This window comes from Pyxicephalus adspersus, chromosome 5 (genome assembly GCF_032062135.1).
Source record: "Pyxicephalus adspersus chromosome 5, UCB_Pads_2.0, whole genome shotgun sequence".
Classification (NCBI taxonomy): Eukaryota; Metazoa; Chordata; class Amphibia; order Anura; family Pyxicephalidae; genus Pyxicephalus; species Pyxicephalus adspersus.
The window spans coordinates 135,711,261-135,734,523 of NC_092862.1; the positions used below are offsets into that span (position 1 = coordinate 135,711,261).

General features: G+C 39.6%; 1 protein-coding gene across 4 annotated transcripts; it reads left to right on the forward strand.

The window, feature by feature from the left end:
* The first annotated feature begins 5,019 nt into the window (after positions 1 to 5,019).
* On the forward strand, positions 5,020 to 18,583 carry LOC140331632 (metalloreductase STEAP4-like). 4 transcript variants are annotated; one of them, XM_072412812.1, is made up of 6 exons: positions 5,020 to 5,214; positions 6,718 to 6,822; positions 8,499 to 8,960; positions 10,244 to 10,771; positions 13,769 to 13,933; positions 17,282 to 18,583. In XM_072412812.1, the coding sequence occupies exons 2-6, from the start codon at positions 6,820 to 6,822 to the stop codon at positions 17,510 to 17,512; spliced, it is 1,389 nt and encodes a 462-aa protein (XP_072268913.1). In that variant the 5' UTR covers positions 5,020 to 5,214; positions 6,718 to 6,819; the 3' UTR covers positions 17,513 to 18,583. The 4 variants fall into 4 exon arrangements, with proteins under 4 accessions (XP_072268913.1, XP_072268914.1, XP_072268915.1 ...); XM_072412813.1 differs by lacking the exon at positions 6,718 to 6,822 and having other exon boundaries at positions 5,066 to 5,214; XM_072412814.1 differs by lacking the exons at positions 5,020 to 5,214; positions 6,718 to 6,822 and adding an exon at positions 6,870 to 6,995.
* Positions 18,584 to 23,263: the final 4,680 nt, after the last annotated feature.

The following is a 23,263-nucleotide window of genomic DNA, read 5'->3' on the forward strand; positions in this document are numbered from 1 at the left end:
ACAAAATTAGGGCCCTACAGCGTATTTAAAGAAAGACTGTCACTGTTTGTTGAGTCCCGTACTAGTTCACCCCCATGCACTGACATTTGCAACGTTCTCCCACCACTCCTTCGTCATGGATCAAACCAAGTGTAAGCTCCATGTTGGGTGGTATGAAAGCTCATACAGGAGAGATGATGTTCTTCTCTTCATATGGAAGTCTTTAAGGCTTCCATTGGTATCTGAGGCCAGGGCTCTGCATGTTAGCAGGAGTCCCCTGGGTTTATCCATGTCCAGGTGCACCAGGTATTGAAACACCTCTGAAAGTGCAACTTAGTGTCAGGGAGTGTAGGGAAGGTTGTTACAAGTGGGTTGGGGAATGGGCTAATCAAACCCAATGTATTTTCTGCCACCCCACCCAATTTATATTGTGCGGCACAATGACATTATTTTGAACACTTGAATGCCCAGCCAGAACCTATTTGCCTTGCTCGTAGAAATGGTTACACCAGGCAGGAAATGAGGAAAAATCTGCAAGAATACAATGCTTACGCTACTGAAAAAGGGATTTTTTTCAAAGTCTGCCTACTTCCTGCGTGGTTATACATTTTCACCAGGAGAAGAACTTTCTCTAACAGAACCCAAATACCCGAAGAACCCAGATAGTGGTTCTAATGCTTCCTTACTCGATCCAACAAAGGAAAAAACACAATTTGCTTGAACATATTCTTGAATTTACCCTAATTGCTGTAGCCAGACTCCATCCTTCTCACCACTCCTCCTCTGCTGCATCTCTTTGTATTTCTCTTCATTGGCTTCCATTTCACCTTAGAATCAAATTCAAGCTCCTGTGCTTTGCCTTCAAATTCTTCCACAGTTCTTGTCCCACTTACATTTCTGACCTGGTAAAAAAAAATCCTCCTCTAGCCATTCTATCCGCTCCTTCAATGACCTACTAATGACTTCCTTACTCATAACCTCATCACACGCGGGGCTCCAAGACTTTTCTAAAGCTGCCCCCACTCCCTGGAATGGTCTTCCTATTCGGCTTGCTCCCACTTTCTGCTTATTTAAAAGAGCACTCAAAACCCATTTTTTCAAACTTGCCTCCCCGTCTTCTTTTGTCTTCACTACTTTCCACCACTCTATATCCCCCTGCGTAATATGTTGGCGCTATATAAATTCTGTTTATTATTAATAATAATAATAATAATTTGGAATTGAGAATTATTAGAAACAACATAATGTTAGTTCACTATAATTGGGGAATAAGTCTGATTCTTTATTAAGCTTTTAATTAAATCAATTGAGAAGATTTTTATCACTTTTTTTCTGGTATTGCTGTGAATTTAACTGCTAATTTGTCTCCTAGACTAAACGCTTAAGGCCTTTGAAGAATGCACTACTTTAGCTACCTTGCTCTTCAGATGTCCTGTAATCCAAAAAGCCTGATTTATTAAAGCTCTCCAAGGCTGGAGAGAATACAGATGCATTAAGAAGGACTTTAATATCTTCAGTTCTTTTGTTGTGAAATTTGAGAATTAATTTCTTCACAGTGGCTGTCGGTACCAAGATCAATTATAGCTCATTTACTGCTTGTTAGAAAACCCTATTTATATTTACCTGTCCCCATACCACTGTGGGCACCGTCATCCTTATGCTTTTTCTTTTCCTTGTTTCGATCTTCAGCCATTTTGATTGGTCAAGCCAGGATGACGTAACTCCTGTACAGGTATGCGTTAGTTTATTCAGTTCAGTGATTTTGATGGAGCACTCACACAGATGAGTATGTTGTGATTGCAGATGGGGCAGAAGGAACCTTTCTGCAAGAATTCCCTGCCTGGCCGCAACTAAAGAGGAACTTTAATGTACTCATTCAATATGACTTTAAATTACCACCAACTAATTTTAAAGATTTTTCTATTTTTCATGGAGTGAATTTTAAACGCAGAACTTACAAATCAGATGGATTTTGTTTTATTATTCATTAGGGTCATCAACTCATTTGGTCTCTCTATTACCAAGCAAGGTCATCACCTGTTCATAACGCTCCAGTTATCAAAATTACAAAAAAAAAATTAGCATTCTGCATTTTTCAGGCGCGACTGCCAACAAAAACTTGTCTAAAAATTTATAAACACAAATCTACAAAGAGTGCAGCGACTCAGAGATGCTGATCACTATGCATTAATCCTAATTTCATACAACAGAACACACAACAAATTTGTTTATTTGAAGACATTACCCTGAAAATGTCAGCCGCTATTAGCACTGCATGTTCTTTGTCTCGGAAAATCATAGTGATAAAAAAATGTGAATTCCGAAATTGAGCAATATGTCGGGAACACATGTTTTTCCTAAGGCCTCGAACAAAAAAGCTACTGTAAGATGAGACTGGACGAGCCGCAGAGGCTAGGAGTTGGCATGAGAATAGGTCTGTGTGTGTGTAACCACTAAGAGCACAGAGTCCAAGTTAAACTAACATTTCTAGTGGAAGGAAAAAACTGAACAAATACTGGAAAGAACAAATACTGAAGAGAGGACGAATACAAAATATTTTGCAATAGCTCTCATCTCTTTAGGGTCATCAGCTGTTGCATTTTCTGATACAAGCCAAATTTACCCATCTCAAGCTCATATTTTAAAGGTCAACACCTGCAAACGGAAAAGAACAACTTCCCAGCAGTAAAAGGAATGCCTTGGCATGTCCAGAATCAATCTCCTCCTCTTCCTCCTGATTATAATACATATCCCCTTACCTGCAGTAGGATGAACTTTTAAAAAAAGCACTCATTTGATGTGTGTACATTGATGAGCATTGTGTTGGCATTGAGCACAACTAGAAACAACCTAGAGATCATGCCGTATATATTTATATGCATTGTGATGTGCTATAAAGCAGGTGCATTACTTTTTGCTTTTGAAATGTTGAAATGCCTTTATGTGGGTGGATGATAAAATGTGTGTTATCATAATATATTTATATATATTTATATTCCCTTTTCACATTGTAGACTTTTTAAAAGCTATAACAGAGATGGGCAACAGAAAAGGGTGTTAGGGATAAAACACATCAAGGGAGACCGGATACTGTCTCTGAAGAAGCAGACCAGTTCTGCAAAACGCGTTGAATGAAAAATTTTCAAACAAAATATTCAGTTCCCTTTAAGAGGCCTAATACCAGAATTTTTACTTTACATAAAGGTAGAGACAACGTTTTCATGAAAGGTAAAATTACTGGAGGGGCGGCAAGGATAAAAACAGAATGTGAGCACAGAGCTTCCTGGGATATCCACGTCAGGCATTCCAGGAAGCTTCTGGCTGCTCTTTCTGCCCATTCCCAATCTTTGACACATGCAGAAGGAGATTTTTCTTCAATGAAAAAAAAAGCCAATCTCACGCATGCTCACTGAGATGGGTAGATGGGCACTCTTTTTTCCCATCTACTGCAAGCTAGGTCACCTGATCTTGCTCCTGGACAGTGTGAGATCAGGTGACTTAGGCAGAAGGTGGAGGAAGGAGAAAGGAGATGGCAGCACCCTACGCTTTCTCTGTGGCAGGACGAAGGAGGATTCCAGGACGATATGGGACCCCATCCAGGAAACCTCCAAATGGGGATTGACAGATCTGTGAAAGTAAAGATAAGTGAAGTTTTTTTTTCTAGTTTACTGGACGTTTTGTATGTGCTTTTCATGCATTTAAAAGTGCAACCTCTGGGGTTTATCCTTATTTTTGCTTCATTACTTAGTCTGTTGCTGATTTAGATCTGGCTACGCATTCATTAAATTGTTTGAAAATATGATCTGCATTCTAACGTAATAGAAATGAGAATTTTAGGCTTTGACAGTGTGAACCACCTTTATAATCCGGATCAATAGGTGGTGGCTGGAAACGCCTCATTATCCGAATTAAACAATATGTGCAGAAAGCAAGACAGGAAGTCTCAGTTGTTGTGGTACAGTGACACACCTACGAACATATTAAAGATAAGGACTGTGGTCCACTTCATTTATGTTCCCATGGATTATTATTACCATCTGTCAGAGCTTTCCATTCTCGTGTACCCCACTGAGAGGGCTCCCCACAGAGACGTATTGACTCTAGTATAAGCCTAGGGAACAAAATGTAGCACAAATTTAAAAGAGGAAAAATTTAAAATCAAATCATCTCAATCTGTTTTTTTCCCACTTTATTACAGGTTAAAATATTCTACATTTATCAGTTGCTTATATGGGTCTCTTGCTTTTGATCTTTTATGCACTGTGGTTGGTCAATGGTGGATGGCACTGTGTTCTTATGTAAGGAGTTGCAGAATGTGTCTCAAATGGCAAGAGTTTTTTATACACTATACATGAGGACACAGTGCCATCTAGCGGAGTAGGTATTGATATTCAGGTCAAGAACATCTTGGTTTATACTTGAGTATATATGTATATTGCCTCTTCTCCATCATACATTGTCTTCAAAGTTGAACTTTCAAATTTGAATGCTTAAGTCTATGAACTCAGAGGGCCTGATCTATTAGAGCTCTCGAAAACCAGAGACGATAGAATATCAAAGGTAGACCTGTGTAATCCAGCAAGAATGGAGAAAAGCAAAGATTCCCTTTTGATAATCTATATTCACCAGTCTCCAGACTCAATAGGCCTGATTTATTAAAGCTATCCAAGGCTGGAGGGGATACACTTTCATAAATGAAGTGTATATATATATATATATATATAGTAAAAAAATACTTATCTACCTTGTTATCTCATGTACAGCAGTACTTAAACTGGAACAGGGAGTCCTGGAACTTGCACACTTAAAATGACAGCTCCATATTTCTACTTTATTATTTACAATCTTTTTCTATCTGAATCCCTTTATTAGGCTGAAGCCAAAAGCTGAAAAAATGCTGATTTCCACATACCAAGGTTATGAACTCAGCTGATCGGACATGATGGAGTTATGCAAATGGATGTCTTATTATGCAACTTGTTCTTAAGTGAAAGTTTTAATCCAAGGAAAATATTTTGTCTTCGGATAGGTTGGGGTTTTCCTAGTATAATCCTTGCTTGAAGTTAAATCAGAAAGGGTGGGGTTAGAGTTGTCAGACCTGACCCAATAATATGCTCAGCACTCCACAATCCTGGCTGATGGTGCAGAAAATATTTTGGACAGAACTGGACGGCTTAAGTACAAGCCTCAGATTCTCCTTGCGGGTCGCTTAGACTGAGAAAAACACACACAGAGGTAAGTGCATATGTACCATGAGACAGAAAAATGTGCAGAATTAAATGATATATGATATATAATCGCAATAGTATAGACAAGTGGATAACTGTATATGCAACGTGTTAGATTACATGTCTAATTTCTGGTTATTTTAGCATTGTAGTTCAAAGGCAGCTTCATTCAGTGACTAACTAGAACTCATCTTTTAATGATTTGCTTTATCTGATTGGCTGTAGTCCCCGGGTGACATACGAGATAGGGACTGTAGATTTGTTCTTAAGTTGAATTTGTATGTAAGTCAGAACAGGTACATTTTAACAAATGCAATTAGGACAGATGTTTGTCTGGTGTCAGTTGCTGTATAAAATCCTCACTGTGATCACAGAATCAGAAACAAAGCAAAAAAAACAAACTTTATGGAGCCTAGACATTCATTAACTTCTGAAACAAGCTGTGCTTTGATATGCAAAAAGAAACAACTGCAGAGTTTGTCTTGGTCATTAAAGAGTTACAAGAGGCTGCAGAAAGAGCTCACCCCCTAAGATCACCACAACCTCAGCTGTATTTAGGGAAAGATTTCTTCTGCAAATCATGCAAACTGCCCCTCCCCCCTCTCAAGCCTCCATCCTGCACAGAATGAGCAGGGAAGCCCCGTTCGTATCTTGGAGTCGTTCGTATGTCAGATGTCCTTAACCCGAGGACTACCTGTAGCACTCTCTGCACACCATAACTGCCCCTTTAATTACCCCGTGTAAATGCAAAGACATCTTTGAATCATTGCTGGGAATTGTGCTGTTGGTTAATACATTTTACTTGTCAATCATCTATTGCAAAACTGTATTGATGGAACACAGTGGTAGATTATTTAGCAACTTTAATGTTTGTTTTTGTTTTCCCTAACATTTAGTTTCCAGCTTGCTTGCAGAACTTATCTATGTATCGCCTGCTGTGTCCAGTCCTTGGGCTCTCTCTGCTTGCAATTCAAACAGAAGCACAGGCAGAATCTTATGCTGCTCAGTTTGAGTCCAGTGAAGTGGGAAGGTGAGAGGTGGAGATGCCAAACAGAGCTGCACACTTCCCAGTTACTTTGCAGGGAACAAAGTGCTGTTTGGCTTTAAAGATCATTTCCATTTAGGGAGAATTATATCTTATGTATATTAAACATATACTTTAGGTAAACACAAACTCAGAACACACAGCCTACCGGGCATTTTTTAAACCTTTTTGCTTTTATACGTATAGCTGGCTGGGGTAATGGATGAATTAACACAGTTGTGTTCAGTGCCAACTTCCTAAAGGTCTTCAGTCTTTTATGGTAAAAAAAAAAAACGTGATTTTAGCACCCCAGAACTTAGCTTGGAGTAATACAGGGGGGAAAAACAGTTTGCACTGATTAGAATTGAATAAAGAATGGGAATCTAAAAGTTGTGTTTAAATCCTGCTTAAAGCAGAACTAAAGCTGTGGAAAAGATAATTTTTTTGCTGATAAATCTTTTTTTCCAATATTTATTTTTGCCAAAGTTCTCCAAAAGACACCAAATCTTATACAGAGAAGAGTAGAAAGACATATAACTTCGGACCTGGATAAAGATTGTAAATTTGTCAGACAGGACCTGCTCTGTTATGGTATGTGAAAAATGAGGCCAGATTAAACAGCAACAAAGCAATACAATAAGAACTGTGCAGCTCCAGGATCGGGAGTCATTTTTGTCAGTTATTATGGGACCTACACCCAGCAACAGGAGAAAGCTTGGCATTAAAAAGAGAAAGCCTGCCAAAGTGACACAAATCTGTTCTAGGTACACACAGAGTAACTGTAAACTCTTTTATATAGAAATCATAATTAAACTGATTATTCAAAGAACATCCTGAGTATAGCCTAATTAGAAATGCAAACTGGCAAGAGAACACAATAAGGTGGCCACACTTATATTACCCTTGTATAATCTCCGTACAATTGCCCTATTGCTGCTATTAGATACGCACAATCCAGGGAATGATCAATATTTCTCTGAATAAAAATCGACCTGGGAATATCAATCATTTTACTGCTTTACACCAATCATTATTGAACATATTTCAGAAAACCACCACCATTAGTTTGTATCGCTCAATGATACAAAACCAGGTGGCTATTGATGTTCTGGGTCAATTTAGCAAATACATTTCACCAAATAGGTTTGATCAATCTTTTTGTCAATATCAATTAAAAAAAGTTTTAATTTTCTTTTGATTCTATTTTTAATCAAATATAAAGTCTAATCATTTTAAAAGTTACCAATAATTACTGCACAGACCTATCAATCAATTTTCAGTTGAAAAATCAAGTAACTCAAGTACTTTGTTAGAACAACCTAAAGAGAATTAAAGATTGTAAAGAATAAAGTTAAAGTGAAATTTGCAGAGAATCAGAACCCCAAACACTAGTTTACCTAGTCATCCTGGTTCCCATAAAAATACTCCTGCTACCTTGCAACCTACAGGGTGGTAGAATGTCTGTGTATATATGCTCAGGATCCCTTTGCTGGGGTCAAAGTACACTAGTCTGATTCATCCAATTTAGATCACACACTGAGGTATAAGTGTTAAGCTGACTTGTAGTCAGGTTTATTTGAAGTTTGCAGATAAAATAACAAAAATAGCAAAAGAAAACCACCCCTGTCTGGCACTTACTATACATCCGACGTTCCTGTCTATCAGCTGGAGGCCTTCTCCCTGTCAGCTCCAAACAAAGCTTTCAGCAACCTTTTACTCAGGTTAGAGTTCATCCACACACACCAACTTTCTGTGTTCCCAGGCAGAGAGCTCACTCACACAGTCCCCCTGGCTGTGTCTCTCCAAATAGAGCTGCACTGACACAAACCCATCTGTGTCTCTCCAGATTAAGCTGAGCCCGCACAGACCCCTGTCTAAGTCTCCCCAAGTTAAGCTGAGCCCACACAGACACCTGTCTGTGTCTCTCCAAGTTAAGTTCCTGACTGAGCTTCTTGCTCTATGTTATATCCCCAACCTCAGTGTTTCTTCAATAATTATCCCACAGGTGAGAATCTTCCACCTGCTACTTCACACAGGAGAGGAATCTTGGGCAAATATACCTCACACAAAAGAGGAATCCTGGGCAAATATATCTCCCTTCCACCTCCAATCCTGCATTGGTGTCACAATATATATATAAATATAAATATCATCTTGTATTTAGCTGTTTTGCCGTTTTTGCAGTTCTTTTTTAATTGGTGATTTGTAATACTACAAATGCTCAGACATATCAATACATCATTGCAATATCTGCCTTTTCTTTCCAGGAGATGGATGAGGAGTCGTCGAACAACATTCCTCTGCAAGTGCAACCAGATCCAACAAAACGTGGAACTGTTTGTGTATTTGGCACGGGAGATTTTGGGAGATCTTTGGGATATAAGTTAGTGCAGTGTGGTTATGCTGTAATATTTGGGAGTAGGAACCCAAAGTCCTCTGACCTTGTGCCAAAAGGAGCCGAGGTTCTTAGCCATGCTGAGGCCGCAAAAAAGTCCTCCATCATTATTATAGCCATCCAAAGGGAGCACTATGACTTTCTGGTCCCATTTTCGGACGTCTTGAAAGGAAAAGTCTTAGTAGATGTCAGTAACAACCTAAAAATTGACCAGTACCCGATATCCAATGCTGAGCACCTGGCCGATCTGTTACCAGGAACTAAAGTGGTCAAAGCTTTCAATACGGTGTCTGCCTGGGCCCTGCAATCGGGGACGTTGGATGCGAGCAGACAGGTAAGAGATATAAGATCCAATTGGTACAAATTGGAATAATAACTTTATTTTGTATACTTGTATTCTTTTGTCACAAGTCATGGGCTTTCCAGAGCAAAACGGTATTTTCTTGTTAAATTAATATGTGGTAGGAGAGTGAAAGCAAATGTTACAATCATGACTAGGGTAGCCCCGAAACCTTCCTACCAAGCCATTCCTTGGCTGTCCAGCCCCCCATTTGCCAATACCTGCATATCCTCATCCATATTGGAATAAATTAGCTGAAACAGGTGTTCTTTATTAACACGACTCCTCATCTATTAAACAGTTTTTTACTTTTATTTTACATAAAAAAACTAATAATAACTTAACCATAACTAAACAGAATTGTCTATTTACCACCTAATACCACACATACCCTAGGCGGTTCCCCACATTCCACAGCACCACACAAACCACTGCCTACTAGAAAACCAGCTGCCATCCCTGGACAAAACACCCCATATCACACCACTTAACAAAAAGGGGCTTAACTTTCTCCCCACGGCTTAAACTTCCTTGTCCCTCCCTTCACCCAAGCTATTTACACATCTCCCTGACCGCTCCTTTACCCCTTCTATTCCTTAATCATGTCGCTACCCCCTCCATTTTCTTTTAGTTTTCTTTAGCGTTTTCTTTAGTCTTTTCCTTACCCAGATGCTCTTGGCACCCTGACTACATCAGGAAAAATACTGAAATTCATGTGTCCTCTAGGCAGCTGGTCTGCCAAGGATATCCACATACTGTGATCAGCTGGTCAGGAATGAGCAGCATCAAATGGTATGATTAGCTCCACAGAGCTAACAATCATGATGTGTTGGCATAGGTGGGCAGAAATTTCCTTTCCCTTATGACTGTGAACCAATAAAGTTTGGAAAAATTGGTAAAAGTATCACATGATATTTTCTAGAATTATATTGGTGCCCTTGGTATTTTAAAACCAATTGCAATAAAGAAAAAGGTCACATACATAGGAGTTTGTTGTGTTTTCAGTGCATTGGTGACTAGGTTTCAGAGTTTTTTCCAGCCTTGAGCTGATATGAGAATAGTGAAAATCCTTTTGGAGTTAGTAAAATATATCAATGCAGAATAATAATCACAACAGCAATAGTTATAATGCCAACACAAATAAAAACAAATAATAAAAAATACATGTTAGTATTGTCAGTAGAAGTTCAATCTATATTCATTTTCACATTGTAATTACTGTTTTGCCATTGCTTTCATATTTTGCATGTTTCAAACCCCCTCCTATACCCAAACAGGTTTACCTTTGCGGAGATGATACAAAAGCAAAGGAATCGGTTATGGAGATTGTTCGATCTCTTGGACTGACACCATTGGACCAAGGATCTCTGTTAGCAGCCAAAGAGATTGAGAATTATCCACTCCAATTATTTCCAATGTGGAGACTTCCCTGCTATATCTGTGCTGGATTCACCATACTGGTCTTCCTCTACTGTCTCATCTTTGAAGTGTTCCAGCCCTTGGCCACACGCCAGGAGGACACTTCCTACGTGATCATGATTACCATTGCCAATCGAGTGTTCCCCATTGTGTCTCTAATTCTGCTGGCCTTAGTTTACCTCCCCGGAATCTTAGCAGCCATCATCCAGCTGTACCGAGGCACCAAATACAGCCGGTTTCCAGATTGGCTAGACAAATGGATGCTTTGCCGGAAACAGCTTGGACTGGTAGCATTGGCCTATGCCTTTCTACATGCCATCTACACCCTGGTGATGCCTATACGTTACTATGTAAGATGGTGGGTGGAATTTTACTTAAAGGCGCAGGTAATCCTTTAATTATAGTAAATTATATTGAGTTATTATTAAAAAACAACGTGCATCTAAAGCCAAAACCTAGTTCTGTACTTTTAGAACGACTATTAATGAAACACTATCAACTTTTATTGCGGTTTGCATGTTTGCAGTGCAGACCAAATTTCCCTACTTTTACATGGTGACAAAAAGGAGATGGGAAATACATTTTATTACAGTTGTCACCAGAGCAGAAATAGAAAGAAACCAGTTCTAATAGAGATATCTGTTCCAGTAACAAATGCCTAAGAGGAGCTTCCAATGTCTTTTATCCCATTGCCCCGGAGCCCTGGCTGTAATGGACCCAAATATTCCCCAATAAGTTTTGGCTTTAGATATACTTCTGCTTGTGTTGTAGTTTTCTGCAAAAACTTACTGAAGAGGTAATTTTTATCAGGACAATTTGTTGTAGCCTATATAGGTAAAGACCTGTACAGACGCTGGATAAATGTCATTAAGAACTAATGACTCCTGACCTGAGTTCTGGAGGATGAGTTTGAGTAATTATCATTCAGCTTTATGCAGGTATACAGATGCCACTAGTCCAGTGTTTCTCAAACTTTCTAACATGTAGGAACCCCTTGAAAAAACTTTCATGTCCTTAGGGAACCCCTGCTATTATTACTATATCCACAGATCACAGTATATTAGCATGGTGGTCCATGGAAGAATGTTTCCTATATTGCTGGCCATTGGGAAGAATGTCACCCTTACAGATAGCCAAAAAGATCATTAGTGTCAGATAAACTGACCTGAGAGACACATATTGCTCAAGGAACCCCCAGCAACCTCTGGAGGACCCTTGCTTGGGACACACTGTACTAGTCAGTGAACAGTTATACACAGAATGACGCATGTGTTGACGTGCCAATACAACGATCAGCCAGGCTCTGCGAATTAGCACATTGTCGAGACACACTGGGAACTATTTGGTAAGAACATTTATTCACCAGTAATCATTCACTCATAAGTACTTTTACCCAGCCTCTGTACAGCTTTACTCAAGTAGCAGCACTGGGAAATTCTATTCTTTTTTTATGGGGGAAGAATGGATTGACTTGCACAGCTATGTATTCTATAATATATTTTATGGGGAATAATTAATGTTGAAAGCCATGGCAATTGGAGATTTGTTGGCTTTCCTGAAATTTGCATGCAGATTCTCTCAATCTACTAAAATTCCTGAACTGCTAAAGACTGTACAGACTATCTGATGGAGGTCAGAGGATTGTCAATAGAAACAATCTTTTCAGTGACACATTAACATACGATGGCTGTACACACAGCTTTATTCTGTTCTATGGAGAGGGGAAAGGGATGAATAAGCAAGTCTCACCCTTCTCTGCTCTCCTCCTTAGGAGTGAACAGTGGTTCTTTCCCAATTATTCCTCAATTTACAGTGGCAGATTGATAAACAAAGTCAGGGGAAATCTTGGATGTTGCAACATGTGTACATGGCTTAAGTATAAAATTTGTATATGGTCTGGCCCACAGCCCTAGCTTCAGACAGAATTGCATACAGATCTCAGCAAAGCTAAAAAGTGATAAATTGTCCATTTTCTGATTCATTCATCCCCACTGTATAATGGACATTTCCACTAAAATCAATGTGCAGCATGTGGAAACACATCACACACATGCAATTGCATGAAAAGTTTGTTAGATCCAGGTAAAAAATATAATACATTGCATTACATTACTCACCTTCAGATCTGATGGCTGCAAGGTTTTTCTGTTTTTTCAGGCTTTTCTCCCTTTATTATGCTGTGAGACAACACTCACTGCATTGTGAATGAGACATGTTCGGTTATCATTGGAGAAAGCCAGAAACAATAGGGGGTGATTTACTAAAGGGAAAACGGCTGTTTACTTACCAAAGTAAAGCTGGGTACACACGTCTAATGGTTCTTGCCCCCGATAATCGGCTCAGGGACGATATCGGACGAGAAACTGGGGTGTGTGCAGCGCCTGTCATCCAACGACCATCCTGGCGGATCCACGGACGATGGACAAACGAATGATCCTAATGCAAGGGAAGCAGGGGAGTGTGCAACAGGGTGCCGCTTCGTTGTTCTCCTCCCCCCCCCCCTTTTTTCAAGCAGAACTGTACTGTATGTACAACACTTGTTCATGCATCGTGCAGTCCTTTGTCGTTGAAAAGGATCGTTAAAGATCTTTTCCAATGTCAATAATTGCACGTGTGTATGTATTTAGTATGTGTTTAGTTATCATCTAGCAAGTGGATGTGGTGCAAAAAAAAAAAAAAAACAATCACATGCAAGGAATATGATTTTTTTCTTGTTTATGATTGGTTGATTAAAGTAAGCAAAGTTTAATCCCATGTACTAAGCTTAGTGAAATATCTTTGCAATGGGATAATTCTCTTTGCTATTTGACCAGCCTATACGCTTTAAATAAATCTACCCAAATATTATTGATGCAAAATAGGCAAATATGGAGAAAAAGTATTCAGGTTGCAAGAATTGTCAGGTTTAAGTTTCATTGGCATAAGATACATTGATTGTTCGCTATTTTTTAATCTCATATACATTTTCGCGTACTGTATTATATTTCCTGGATTATAAAATAAGCTTTCGTTTAAATTAGATTTTTGGATTGCATTGGATATCTGAGTAAAACTGGGCGCTCTGGTATTACCAGGCCTCATTTGAAAATCTCTGTGTATTTACCGTTGGCTTAGAAAACGTTTTAAAATGAATTAGAAGCTACGACAATAAACTCGGCTACAGTCTTAGCTTGCAGTAAATAAATAATAACAAAATATAAATAGGAAGTTCAGCAAGGCTTAAAATGATTTATCTCATTGGGCAAATACTGCAGGCACGAGCACCCGGTAATGCTGCATTAGTGGGAATTTTGTAATCTAATGTAAACATAGTTTAGCATTATTAATAGAGATAATAAAAAAAAAGGAAAAAAGAATAAAAAAAGTTTGTGTTTGGTTTGCAGATTAAATCCAATGGCACAAATCCCTTTCTGAACTACTATGCCTGGCTCTCTGACTCCTATGTGGCACTGGGTATACTGGGATTCTTCTTCTATGTGGTGCTGGGCATCACTTCACTGCCATCAGTCAGCAATGCCGTTAACTGGCGGGAATTCCGCTTTGTACAGGTGAGTGAAATTTTTATATGTTCTTACTGCTAAGTCAAACTTTTAGGACTAGATTTGAAAACTATACGCCGCTACTTGGTGCTCCATTGGGGGATTTACCTTATTCCTGCCCTGTGAATGGTCTGTCCCAGGTAACAGCTTCTCCATCCCCAAGTATAAACCCTTCTGTACTGCTGATAGCAGGTCAGATTTGGGTACTTACACTACATGTGTTTGCAAAACTGCATTTAATGATGTATTAGTGATTAATTTATGTCTTTCACATCAGCCTAGAGTTAAGATTTTTCTAGCTGTTAGCAGGCATCAAGAGGTAAAGTAAAAATAAAAAAAACACACTTACCTATAATCCCACAGAACCATTGATTCATTGGAATGATCTTTGATTGGGTCCCCCGTTGTCCCGGTATCCCTCTTTGGCCCGGCAAAGAAGAAGCAGGAATCTTCTTCATTACTCTTCCAGGTTCTTCTTTGTATATCACCCAGTCTCGCATTGAACAGGTGCGAAATCGGGTGACATAGATGGAGGGAAAAAGATTGCTGATCTCACTGTGCATGCGTGACATTGGAAGTTTTTTTTTCCCATTAAAGAAAGAGCAGCCAAGAGCCTCCCGAGATGCATGATATAAGTATCCTGAGAAGCTTTGCACACCTTTTATGTCTTGAACACCATTAAAAGAGGAGGTGCTGCACCCTTTGAAAAAAAAAAAAAACATTTTCTAATTTATATAAATAAGTTGTCATGTTATGTACGGTAAAAAGTTTAGGTTAGCTTTAAGTTCCACCAAATTAGAGATCAGGCAATGTCTCTTCTGCAATACCTTACCTACCTGATCGCCTCTTCCACTCCTTCTGCAATAACGGATTTGCTTTTATTCAAGGGTTTAGTTCTACTTTAATTTGAGTTTTAAATGAAGTTCAGGCTCAATTGATTAGTAGATGTTAAGGATTATGTGTAGGTAGGTGTAGCTTGATTTAAAATAAAATACATACTGGATAATCACATATTAATAAATCCAAAGCTCCATTATTTTGTGTTTTTATATATCTGCCTGGAGTTTAGTATGAAGAATGGGATTTATTTTAGTGATATGTTTATGATTATGCTGCTGTAAGGGCTCATTTATTTCTATGCCTATCAATGTACATGCGTGCTCGCCTTTTTTAATTTTGTAATTGGTTTGCAGGTATACAGTACCAAGCAGACCACACCATGCTTCCATGTTTTCACACACACCAGGGTCAATTTGGCAGTGAGCAAATAAGCATATGTACACATCTTTGTGCCCAACCAGACCACTGGAGAGAACCCACACAAACACAGGGAAAACATGCAAATTTATTGTAGATGGTGTTCTGGCTGGGACCCTTTTGCAAGGCAAAGGTGCTAGCCACTGTGCTTTGGCATCCCATATATTTTCAATAGGCTTCCCTGGTGCCTTAATGCAAAAACCCATGAACCTAAGTGGCCTTTGCTGCCAAATGCAAATAACACGTGGCACTCGGCATTTCTATGGAAGACTTTGGTTAAATGTGGAGGGACCTCTGTGGTGTGCAGCAGACAGCAGTTTTTCATAACACATTCAGAATAAACTGGCAAGTTCCCATTAGGAAAGGTTCAGACTTGCTTTCAGACCAACTATCCTGCATGGCTTCCAGTAGCTGGCACTATTGCAGGTGCTTATGCGCGTGCACCACAGTGCTGGTTCCTAATTAACCAGCGACTGCACATTTTGTAATGATACCACTCCCTGTCTCCCCCTTTTATTCTCTACAGAGATGCTGTAGGGAGAAACTACATGTAGGAGCCCCCCAGACGCAGTTGCCTGGCTTGACTAAGTGGTAAATGCACCGCAACCTCAAACATAACCTTACATTTTCTCATCATTCACCGAAAAATGAAAACGTTACAACCCAGATTTTTCATGTTATATTTATTTGGTCCGGCATGCAAAAAATATCATATAAAGGGATAAAACTAAAAATAGATTACAGGATAGGAAACACAATTACATGGACTGCTAAACCAGGAAAGAGTCACACTCACCAACTTTCACCTAGTCTGCAAATCAACTGTCATTAATGATTATTACAAAATGTATATTTATAAACAGGTACAATATAAAAAATATATATTGTTGTCTAATACTTTTTAATTTCCTTTTAAAAAAAGCTCTAAAACCCCTTTAAAATGGTACTTGACAAGTTTGTATCGTACACTGCTCGTTATCTCAGTGTAATCTCTGAAGAATATTGTATAACAAATGATGCAGCATTTTAATTCAATTAGGAACTTTAACCTAATTAAAAAGTACAATAACATTTTAAAATAGAAACTTTTGGAACTGCTAACTTTCTTTTGGATTTTGTTCACTAATATAACCAGTTAACACTTGAATCTCCTCTACTGACATTGGAATGGCAACCAATATAGAAACAAGAAACATTTCTAACTTTGGTATGCCTTTAAAAAAACTGAACTGATAATACAGCTCATGAAAAAAAAGCTTAAAAAATTATTTTTACCTTGCATAACTAAAGAACTCACCTTCTGGGTACTGACAAGTAACCATGTGCAGTGCAGTCATTTAGGAAATTGGTTAATATTAGGAGACCGAAGTCATTGGGTTCACTTTCTATTAGGTTTTTGCTTGCATGGAATTTGTGATGGTTTCTTGTGGGTTTAACATCATTTAATCAAATTTTCCCTGCTCCATGATTGAGGATTGGTCACTGGTGCAATTACACGTGTAAACAGGGTGCTTTCGAGGACCAGCAACCAGTATGGTTAAGTTGAGAGTCCGAGTTGTGAGGTTAATGGTTAATATTGTTAATTTTCATTTATGGGTAAGTTATGTTTATATTGAAGTTTATGGTTTTTACAGTACAAATACTATTTTATCAAAGTGTTATAATAAAAGCAAAAATCATGGCATGTTTATTGGTTAGGAGGTGGGTATGGGGTGGGTTGGTTAGAAGTCTGCAAAATCTGTTTTGCCCCAGCCAGTTACTTTAGGTTGTAGGTATAGTAAGTCTACAGAGGTTCCCCGAAGACCTGAAAGCTATTTCAAGGGTTCCCCATGTTGGAAATGTCATCAAAGGAAAGATATGGCCAGGAGTTAAGGGCTGTCTGGGGAAGCCAGTTTGTTCTTTTGTATTGGATTCCCCCTGATTGAACACGGATAATACAAAAAAACTTGACATGGGGCAAAACGTTTTGGCTTCTGATATACTACATCTAGATATTACATGCTGATTTACAATTTACAACCAAATGGAGGCTCACCATTGTAATTTCCTTAATTCTCTTTATGACTTTGCTAAATGGCTTTTTTCTTGTTATTTTTGCAGTCAAAACTGGGCTACCTGACCCTGGTACTGTGCACAGCCCACACTCTGGTCTATGGTGGAGACAGATTCATCTATGGCCCATTCTATCGGTGGTATCTCCCCCCAGCCTTTGTCATCTCCTTGATCATCCCATGTGCTGTCCTAGTTATGAAATTCATCCTCATGCTTCCATGCATCGATCAACGAATCACCAGAATCCGGCAAGGCTGGGAAAGGAAAACCAAAAGTTAATGGAAACCCAGCCTGAAAAAGACAATAATTTACCATCAGAAGATCTGTTAAGGGACAAAAGACAATCTATAGAAATTAACCAGCTTTATTAGGAATAATTGTCCTGAAAACAGTCTATAAAACAATACCTTGCACAAAAATCAATAGTGTGCAAAGTATTGCAACCCGCATCAGCCAACCATACCATTTTTAACTGATCTGGTGTCTGATATTGGTTACGCATTTTGCACAACGTCATTGAACTTTTTACTGAATTTTGTGATAAAAATGAAAGAAATACCTGCTATGTTGTTTTATATAACCAGCAGATTTAATGGGAGCAGCCTTAAAATATTGCCTCTTCTATAGCTAAAAGGTAAAACGCGTTAGTTTGTGGATCCCCAGTGGTTAAAAAAGTTCCATTTGGGAAGATCAGCTCACGTTTCAGTGTCCTGTTACATATGTTAGTGACTGGATCTAGGACCGTCATCTACATCTGGCAACACTTGTGCTAAATATTGGGCTCTTGGAACAACGACAGTATCCAGGGTACATGTGCTTATGGACACATGAGTTCTACTGGGACCACATAAAGTCTTCATCATAAACCCTTAGGACAGGCTGACAACTCAGGTCAACAGTTGGGACACAGGTGCAGTGAGTAGTCATACTAGTATAGGAAATGCCTAAACAAGGACCTCCATGGCAGGATCACCAAGGATTATGTTAATAAAAGCTGCAGATTTACAAATACTTTGGAAATGACATTAGCACATTATTGTTGTAAAAGCTGAGATTTTAGTAATTGGGTTTACATTTATTATTTATACTTCTAAAAGATGCACTTATTCATTAACTGAGCCTGTATATTTCCTGAAGTATTCAAATCAGTGTGAAATGCAGGTCAAAATCATGTTGTATTATTACAAAAATCACAACCGAAGAGCTGAAATCAAAAGAAGTTTTTGGTTGATGCCTGTGTCTTAATATCACATTCCCTCCTCTTGTTGTTCTGAATATATATGTGTTTAATCACTCCCCATAAATCATTTGTATCCTTTGCAAAGAGCAATATAATGTCTGTGGCTACGATTCAAGCTCCTTGTCATTATTTGTAGCCACCCTGTTGTGTTGTAGAGAGCTGAAACTACAAATGTGACACCCCCATCCATCACACGCAATTCAAGGGATCATGGGACATGGAGTTTTCTTATAGGCAGGAAAATGACATTGTACCCGCTTTGCTGCCCTCTAGTGTTCAAACAGAAATATTGAAAACCACCAACATCCTCTATGGAGATTGACTGCATAAGCAAATACTTTTTCAAATATCTATAGTCATACAAGTAGTCCCCGGGTTCAGGACATCCGACACAGGGAGGCCTCCTAGATACAATAAGGCCTTCCCTGCTTGTTGTGTGAAGAACAGAGGCTTGAAGGGAGCAGTTTGCATGATTTGCAGAAGAAAGCTTTTGCTAAACACATTTGAGGTTGTGGGTGATCTTAGGGGGTGCGCTCTTTCTGCAGCCTCTTGTAACTCTTTAATGACCATGACATAGTTTGCAGTTGTTTCTTTATCTCAAAGCTTGCTTCAGAAGTTAATGAATGTCTAGGCTCCATAAATATTTATTTTTTTGCTTTTTATGTGATTAACTCAGTAACCCTGAGATTACATTTGCAGAAATATGGAAAGCGTTACTCTGTTGATGGATTTATCCTAAAGTGTTGCATTGCATAACCCACGAAGACCGAGAACACAGACATAATCCATGTAGGGATCAGATTGGCAGCACTCCCAAATATCCGCTGTGCCCGCCTCTGGTATTCCTGATAATTGGTGACAGCTAAGCCAGGCATGCAGATTAATATCTTCTTCATGTTCAGAAGGCTGGAGACATCATAGCTGATTTACTAAAGGAGTTTAGGCTGTTCACTTATCAAAGTGAATATTGACCTTAGAAGGGACGATTCACAAGCTGTGGTGCAAAGAATACCCAATCACCTGCAAGGATTAAAAAAATAGGGTGCACATGATTGGATAGTTGAAGTCAGCTTCTTCTCATTTATTAAATGAAGTGATATAACTCTTTCAGGGGATAATTCATTTTGCTATCCAAACAGATGGAATGCCTTGAGTAAAATAGCCCGATCTGAATACTGCAGCAGTTTCTTAGATTGTAAGGTCTTCTGGGCAGGTTCACTGCAGGGTGTCACTGTATGTATCTGTCTGTCATTTGTAACCCCTATTTAATGTACAGTGCTGCGTAATATGTTGGCGCTATATAAATCCTGTTTATTAATAAAAATAATAATAATAGTGTACATAGAAATAAACTTTCACTGAATAGTTCCTGTAATAAATCACTGTGTATATACGATGGCATTTCACACGATGAGTTTCCTGCTGGTGCCAACAGTGGAAAATGACTGCATAAAATGTGTTAAAATGAGCACTTTTAGGGCAGTGAATCTCAGATTCACCAAACATTCTCTGGAGGAGAAGTAATGACTGCCATTGAAATCACATGGACCTGAGGGATTCCTCTCCAGAGAATGTTTAGTGAAACAGATTCACTGCTTTATAAATAACCCCTAGGGCTATGTTCACACTGGTAGTGAGGTTGTGGTGCGTTTCTCCATGCCAGGAACTGTCGCCTCTACATGGTATCATCTCCTTGTGGCAGCTCCATAGGGAATGAATATGTATCGCAGTGAGTAGTACAGGTACCACTCATTGGCATCCCTATTCATTCCCTATGGAGCTGCTGCAAGGGGACGTTACCATGTACCACTCACTAGCGAAAATTTCCTAGAACTTGGTACAAGTTGGTACCGCAAAATTTCGGCAAACCAATTTTGTGAAACCATCGGAAGAGGAAATTAAATCAGGAGGATTTCCAGAGCTGTGTTCAGCCCTGGGAATCATCCTGTTTGTGATCCACGGGGCACTGGAGGTTAATTAACCTCTAGTTCCCCGGGATGGCACTGTCTTCTCAATAAATGCAGCCAGAGCTGCAATCATTGAGAACATGCCGGCAAAGGAGAACCTCCTGACATTGTAAAATAAGTATCTCTTACATAGGATACATTTGTTACAGACACAAATGTATAATTTGTACAATGTCATATTAGAATGTCAGAAGGTTCTCCCCTGCTGGGCATCTTCTCAATGATTGCAGCTGTGGCTGCATTCATTGAGAAGAGTGTGCAATCCCAGGGGCACTACAGCTTAATTAACCTCCAGTGCCTGGGGATCGCAGAGGATTTCCACCGAATCCTCCTGTTCGGTGAGAGCTCGAACTCTCGGCGAATCAGAAGGCCGTTCTCACTTACATTTTCGGTAAGAGAGAAAGGCCCGATTCACGCAAGATCGAACTTGCCAGCTGACAAACGTGCAGACACTGGTTCTGTAAAGTGTACTGTAAGGTGCCAGCTGGTTCTGTAAAGTGCCAGCTGCTAGGAGCCATGCAGAATTGCCCTATCTGCTCTTGGTCACCAATCGGAAACTTGTGTTGGGAGACAGTGACGGGGCGAAGTGTCTGAAAGAGGACATTCATGGCAGAATCCCTGGCTGCCCTACCCAACAATTGGATATATTTTACCCTAAAAACTCATCTGGTCAAGGTAAAGGGAAAACTTTTCCATATCTGCCACCTGTTACCCTCCCTGCTCTACATGGCACCAAACGAGAACAATGATACACGTCCTACTCATACATCAGTACCCAGATCCAACCAAGCGTGTTTGTGAACTCGTAGCTATCCACGATGTGACAGAAAATTGTAGGCAAGCCAAATATGTGGTTCAGAAAACATTTTACATCTGCAAACAAAAAAGAAAAATTCCTGAATTAGGCAATACCAACAGCTTATGACAGCAGGACTGATGGGTGAATAGCTGGGGAGCTGGGCACTGCCATGGGGCATATGTTGCAATATAAAATGTAAAAAATAGCACCGTTCAGCTTTGAGAATATATAAATTCACTAAATGACTTACCCAGGGGATGGGTTAAAGCTGACTTATCATCACATTTTTAACAAATGTAAAACATAATGAAACAAGTTGGTTTTTTACTCTTTTTTTTTGGAAATCTTTGCCCCTTCGCTGTTTATTGTTGTGGCGATAGGTAATGAAGAGGAAACCTGCAGCCTACTGGGATACTGGCATCACATATCCCAGGAGGCTCCAGGCTGATGCTTCTGCACGAGCCCGATATTGGCATGCTTTATCAGGGAGTCACACTTTGGGACACAAAGCCTCCAGGGGGCGCTACAGCTCGCAAAGTGGTGTGCGCCCTGAGAAAGGCCAACATGCAGAATCTAAGCAGCAGCCATGTCTTCTCCAGAGCCTCTAGTGGTGAGGATGTTGCAGTGCTGGCTGCTGCTAGGTTTCGGTTATTGGGCACACAATGCTGGGCAGGATAAAGCACACCACCAAATCACAAGGCAGGAGAACTTGCAAGCAAGGCCAAGGTCGAGGCAGGCAGCAAGCAAGAGAGGTCAGGAACAGAGCCAGCCATCAAGAACCAGAAATCCAGGAAATAAACACGGGTGACACGGGGGCCACCACAGATGCAGGGGAAGGCAGAAAGCGTCAGGAGGCTCAGGTGACACAGGAGACATAGGGGTCACTGCAACAATACAAGGGAACAGGCAAGGTCACAACAGACTTAGTAGTAATAAAGGCTTACCACAACACCTGGACAAGGAAAGTATTGAATTAACCAACATGTGTACAGGAACTGCTCAGCAGAGCTAGGGGGCTCAGCACTAAATTAAACACATTGGCTGGCAATTAAACACAAATTCAGAGTGCTGTGTCTAAGCTAGCTGAATAGCCAGGAATGATTACTTTTTCCTGAATAGTCAGTGGAAGTAGCGATACTGATTAAATATGGAAGGGCAGGCACACGTGGGCTTTGAACTACCTGCACAGGCAGGAGAGAGAGACCTGTGATTTAGCAAGGAAGAGGTAAGTATGATACAGGGGCTTTCCTCAAATATAATAAAAACAAGTGCTCAATCCCTCACATGTGCAGAGTGAGACATGTGCTCATTTTTGCATTTGAAGGAAGACAAATCAGATAACCTTGCACCTGCACAGATTTATTTTTTGTAATTTTTAAGTTCCACTTTCATGCCATAATCATGTCTAGGTACCAATTACTACCTAAGAATAGGGGTCCCAGGTCCCCATGTAAGCACCCCTAGGAAGTGTGTCCATGACAGCCATAGCTCACTGGAAGTGTAATAAGTGAAGCCGACGTCATTCAACCATGAAGATTGGCATCATCTAGTGGTGGGGAAGACTCACTGCAGCAAACAATGCTGAACTGAAGGTAAGTATTAAAACAAAAGTTGCCAATTTTAATTTTAATTGAGTATTTTATATTTATTTATTTTATTTCCAGTTTTATTTTAAAGCTTTTACATTTGGAACCTGTTATACTCATTTTTTTTTTAGTTTCCAAAACTTTTTGCCAAGAACAAAATGTGTGTTACATTTTTTTGTGCCTTGTTTGACTTTGGCAGATGCTTCGTCAAGCCTCGGTTTCCGGGTAGCAGAGACATTGTGAAATCTTCAACCAAAATAAATAGAGAGGATCAAGGATCAGCCGAGACCGGCATTAAAAACACTCAGCAGCCGCAGCTTGTCATTGAATCCATTTCTCCAAGGCGTCTTCAGATCTTGTTAAAGAGCATCTTTTACATGCAGGTAAATATTATCTGTTCAGAATCTTCTTCAATGACTCAGAGAAACCAGAAATTTT

What these genes read in the sequence shown, in the direction of transcription:
- LOC140331632 (XM_072412812.1), top strand. An exon ending in AATTTTACTTAAAGGCGCAG is followed by an intron (nt 10,772 to 13,768) that starts GTAATCCTTTAA and finishes TTTGGTTTGCAG; the next exon opens with ATTAAATCCAATGGCACAAA. An exon ending in GGGAATTCCGCTTTGTACAG is followed by an intron (nt 13,934 to 17,281) that starts GTGAGTGAAATT and finishes TTATTTTTGCAG; the next exon opens with TCAAAACTGGGCTACCTGAC.